General features: G+C 55.0%; 1 protein-coding gene across 1 annotated transcript in view; it reads right to left on the reverse strand.

The window, feature by feature from the left end:
- Positions 1-5,111, reverse strand: part of STRIP2 (striatin interacting protein 2) — a 20,673-nt gene that overhangs the window by 3,107 nt on the left and 12,455 nt on the right. Inside the window, exons 16-18 of the mRNA XM_017839199.1 lie at positions 4,006-4,072; positions 1,387-1,491; positions 203-407 (exon numbers count right to left, since the gene is read on the reverse strand). Coding sequence (XP_017694688.1) covers positions 203-407; positions 1,387-1,491; positions 4,006-4,072 — 377 coding nt within the window. The remainder of the gene's footprint in view (positions 1-202; positions 408-1,386; positions 1,492-4,005; positions 4,073-5,111) is intronic.

Below are 5,111 nucleotides of genomic sequence, written 5' to 3' on the forward strand. Positions count from 1 at the left end.
TCTGGGATTCTGTGATTCTGTGATTCCTGCCGGGGAGCCCCACGCTGACCAGGGCCCGTTCCCACTGTTCCTCCCTCAATCCAGCCGCTCCCTCCCGCTGGAGCAGCTCACAGCTCCTCACCAAACAGGTCTGGGGGACTCGAGGAGGTGTCAGGCCAAGCCCAGCCCAGCCCAGCTGGAGGGGACGGTCGCGCTGACTCACCGTTGCCGTAGGCCCAGTCGTCGTTCATGCGGTGCCGCACCTTCTGGTAGATGGCCGACATGGTCTTCATGTTGCTCTTCCTCCACTGGCGCCCCAGGTACTTGGTCTGGATCTTGAGCAGCTTGAGCACGTAGAGCTGCAGCATGGCCTGCTTCACCTTCAGGGCCCGCTTCAGGATCGGCGCCGACTTGAACACCACCAACATCTGCAGGAACCAGCAGGAATTGAGGCAGGGTGGGCAAGGAGGCCACACAAACCCTGCCTGGGCCACACAAACCCTGCCTGGGCCACCTCGGGCACCAACTGCTGGGCCACAGACACCACAAACCCCAGGGAGGGACAACAGGGCAACACAACCAACACAACCAACACCTCCTGCCCGGGGCTGGAGGCTCGGGGAAAGGGGGGGTCACTGGCAGGGGAAAAGGGGTTTCTGCATTTTATGTGTTTAAGGCTCAGTCTGGGAAAGGGAAAAGGGCAGCGGAGGAAGAGCAGAAGCTCCGGCACTGCGGGAAGAAATGCTCAGCAGCAAGGTCGGGCTTAGAGCTGGGGACACACTCCAGGAAGGCCAAGGCTGGGTTTAGAGCTGGGGACATGCTCCTGGAAGACCAGGCTTAGAGCTGGGGACATGCTCCAGAAAGGCCAAGGCCGGGCTTAAAGCTGGGGACGTTCTCTAGGAAGGCCAGGCCAGGCTTAGAGCTGGGGACACACTCCAGGAAGGCCAAGGCCAGGTTTAAAGCTGGGGACACGCTCCTGGAAGGCCAAGGCCGGGCTTAGAGATGGGGACATGCTCCAGGAAAGCTGGGCTTAGAGATGGGGACATGCTCCAGGAAGGCCAAGGCTGGGCTTAGAGCTGGGGACACACTCCAAGAAGGCCAAGGCTGGGCTTAGAGCTGGGGACATGCTCTAAAAGGCTGGGATTAGAGCTGAGGACACACACCAGGAAGGCCAAGGCCAGACTTAGAGCTGGGGACACCCTCCAGGAAGGCCAAGGCTGGGCTTAGAGTTGGGGACACACTTCAGGAAGGTCAAGGCCAGACTTAGAGTTGGGGACACACTTCAGGAAGGCCAAGGCCAGGCTTAATGCTGGGGATATGCTCAGCAGGAAGGCCAGGCTTAGAGCTGGGGACACGCTCCAGGAAGGCCGGGCTTAGAGGTCTCAGGGAGATGGGACACCACCTCACCATTGTCCTCGAGTGCTTCCACTTGGTCAGCTTGTTGAGGATCCTCAGCAGGTTGATGCAGGAGAACAGGTTCCTCCAGCAGAACTGGTTGTTGTCTCCAGCTTCCTGCAACGGGAGAAGGAGAAGGGTGACCAAGGGTGACCAAGAGCAAGCGTTCAGCAGCCCCACCAGAGGGGTCCTCGTGCACAGAGTCTGTGTTTTTACTGTCTGCACACGTTTTATTCCTGCTCCTCACTGGATTTATCCTCCCTGCAGAGGTTCCAGCAGAAGGAGCTCTGCTGAATGGTGGATTTTGGGAATCACCAGCAGGAAAGCGAGGAAAGCCAGTGGGACACGAGCTGGGCCTTCTGGTCAGGGGTGTTTTGGTCTCCCCTGAGAACAATCTGTCTGGGGATGGTGACACCAAACAGAATCCCAGGATAACTGAGGTTGGAAAAGCCCTCCCAGCCCATGGATCCACCCCGTGCCCCATCCCCACCTTGTCCCCCAGCCCAGAGCACTGAGTGCCACGGCCAGGCCTTCCTGGGAAACCTCAAGGACTGGGCACTCCAAACCTCCCTGGGCAGCCCCTGCCAAGGCCTGATCACCCTTTCCACGAGGAAATTCCTCCAGGAGCTGATCAGTTCAGTGAGCTGGTCAAATATTACTGCACATATCATTTTTGAGGCCAACAAGAACAGGCTCCTGACTGAGTTTATTTAACTCTGGGATTAAAAAAGCCACTCTGAGCAAACGCACTTTTGTGCCAGCAGAGGCTGTGCAGAGGTGGGGTGTCACCAGGACGTCACTGGGATGTCACCAAGGTGCTGGTGGGTGCTGTGTGCTGCTCTGGGGGTGCCAGCTCAGCAGCAGTGCCCAGGCCTAATCTGCTCCCTCCACACCGAGGAATTTTTCCAGAGTAAGCCACTGTCCATTTCTCACACGGATGGATTTATTTGCCACCAACCTGATGTTGTCTCTAAAGCTTCAAGTAGGGGAGGGTCTTTCCATCAGGTTTATGGGAGGAGGGAACAGGCTGGAATCCTGGTTTTAAGGGGTGGATCGAGCCCCTCCCAAACACAGGGAGATGGGACTGGCAAGAAATCCAAGAGTCTTTCCCACGCCAGGATGGGGGAATCCCCCAGTACCCGGTGGGATTGCAGCCATTGGGGACAGCACTGCTGAAATCCTGGGAATAAACCTCCCCCTGGAATAAAGCACAGCCACACATCGCTCTGCTGGGCCCCCAGAGCAGAATCCTCTGTCAGCAGGACTGTGGCACTCTGGGATGTTCCAATCACTCACCAGGGGGCCAAAAAAAGACACTAACATTGGCCTCAAGCAGCAGGGAATGTCTAATTCCCAATAAACCCTCACTTCCATGGGGATCCTCAGGTAAAATCCAAGTTGGTTCCTGCTTATTTTCTGATTAAATCGATCTCCTGTGAGGAAAACATCCGTGTCTGCTGGAGGACAGCAACCTGCAACGGCTCCCAAAGTGGGGACTTGGCCCTACTGGGAATATCTTCCCTAAAAAACGCTCAGTTTTCTCCTAGAGGCTTAAAGCTTATTGTGAGGATTAGTGTGAGGCAGTGGAGCCCTCAGCGACCTGTCACTAGATGTCCCCATTGATCCAGGATCTGGCACCAGGACTCCCAGTCCTCAGCAGCCCCTGAACCTGGGGAAAAAAAAAAATCTTTCTCTCTGACGATTTTAACCTTTACACAGCAAAGGAAAACAACGCAGGGTTATGATTTCAGCAGCCAGGCAGCGTTAGATCATCCCTGCCCAGACTGGGTTTGCTCAGGCTCCTTAATGATTCCTGCATCATTTCGGGGCTCCACTCCCTGTTAACCCCAAAGCTTTTCCCTGCTCCGTGCCCTGTCTGAGTCCCACTCTGCCTTTGAGTTATTGCAGTTGTGATTCTGCCATGATCACTGTCTCCTCTGCAGTCTGTGTGCTTAGGTATGGTCTCCATAATACTTAAGGCTCCTCTCCAGAGGGAATTGGGTTCATTCCTTAATCTACTTGGAGATACCTTATGAAACACGAGTGCTCAGAGCAATTTAAACCAGAGCAATCGAAGCCTTTCTTAAAGCAGGAGAGTTTTCTCTTGACAGCACAAGGGGAAACGGCCTCAGGCTGGGCCAGGGGAGGCTCAGGTTGGGGCTGAGGAGGAATTTGTTGCTGGAAAGGGTGGGGAGGCCTTGGCAGGGGCTGCCCAGGGAGGTTTGGAGTGCCCAGCCCTGGAGGTGTCCCAGGAAGGCCTGGCCGTGGCACTCAGTGCTCTGGGCTGGGGGACAAGGTGGGGATGGGGCCCAGGGTGGATCCATGGGCTGGGAGGGCTTTTCCAACCTCAGGGGATCCTGGGATTCTATTCCCTGAAAGGAAAAACTCTGAACCCACCTATTTTTATGGGGTGCCCAACACCAGCAGTGCCTCCTCCCTCCCCACCTCCCACGGCAGCTCAGGGGCAGCGACGGGAGGAACTTTCACATCAGGAGAGGGGAAAAAAAAGGTCTGATTTTGGAGAGGTTTGGGATGAAGAGAAAAGAAGTCAGAGGAAAGAAAACCAAAATCCTTCCCCAGCCTTCCCCATCCAGCACTAGAGATCCCAGGGCCCCTTTCTGTGCTGCTTACCAGGCTTTCTGCCGTGAGCTCGGGCAGGTCATGGACTGTGCAATGAGGATAATCCAGGACGGAGACCCTGTGGAAAACAGGGAAGCAGGGAATCGTTAGGAACACGAAAACAACTTCTGAAGGTGATCCACATGATTACACCCAGCAACTGTCAAATCTTCCTTCCCCAGGCCCGGGGTTTGAGTTCCAACGGCAGCGCTGCTTTATGGCACGAGGAATTTGGGTTGGGAACAATCCCTCCGCACTCCCTCCTGCATTTCCAGCGGCACAAACGGCATCCAAACGGGATCCCAACCTCACCACTGCCTCCCCTTGGAGCCTCAGTGGAGCACAGGGATCCCCCTTGGCTCCCAGGAGCATCCCCAGGGCGTTCATAAGGACTCCAGGGATTTGGATCCACAAAGACAGGACGGATGGGCTACTCATGGCATGTTTAAAAAGGGATAAAAACACCAAATATACAAAATATACCACACAAAAACCCCCAAGATAGATCTGAGGTTAAAATCCATCAGGTTAAAATGGAGATGTCTGAGTGGCAGCAGGAAAATTCCCGGGGGGGTGTCAGGTCTTTGGGAGCCCTCCAGGCATGTGGACTTTGGAAAAGGAGTCAATGAACACCCCAAAAGTATAAATTTATATACCATGTAAAGAATTTGCCACAAATGGTTTTGGCATCACCTCTGATATTTCCCTTTACAGCATCTCTGGAGTGGGGTCTGTGCATCTGAGTGTGACCAAATCCCACACCTGGAGTGGGGTCTGTGCACTGGAATGGGACCAAATCCCACATCTGGAGTGGGGTCTGTGCATCTGAGTGTGACCAAATCCCACACCTGGAGTGGGGTCTGTGCACTGGAATGGGACCAAATCCTACATCTGGAGTGGGGTCTCTGCATTGGAGTGTGACCAAATCCCACACCTGGAGTGGGGTCTGTGCACTGGAATGGGACCAAATCCTACATCTGGAGTGGAGTCTGTGCACTGGAATGGGACCAAATCCTACATCTGGAGTGGGGTCTGTGCATCAGAATGGGACCAAACCCCACATCTGGAGTGGGGTCTGTGCACTGGAATGGGACCAAATCCTACATCTGGAGTGGGGT

The sequence above is a fragment of the Lepidothrix coronata genome, unplaced genomic scaffold, assembly GCF_001604755.1.
Source record: "Lepidothrix coronata isolate B3197 unplaced genomic scaffold, Lepidothrix_coronata-1.0 Scaffold385, whole genome shotgun sequence".
NCBI lineage: Eukaryota > Metazoa > Chordata > Aves > Passeriformes > Pipridae > Lepidothrix > Lepidothrix coronata.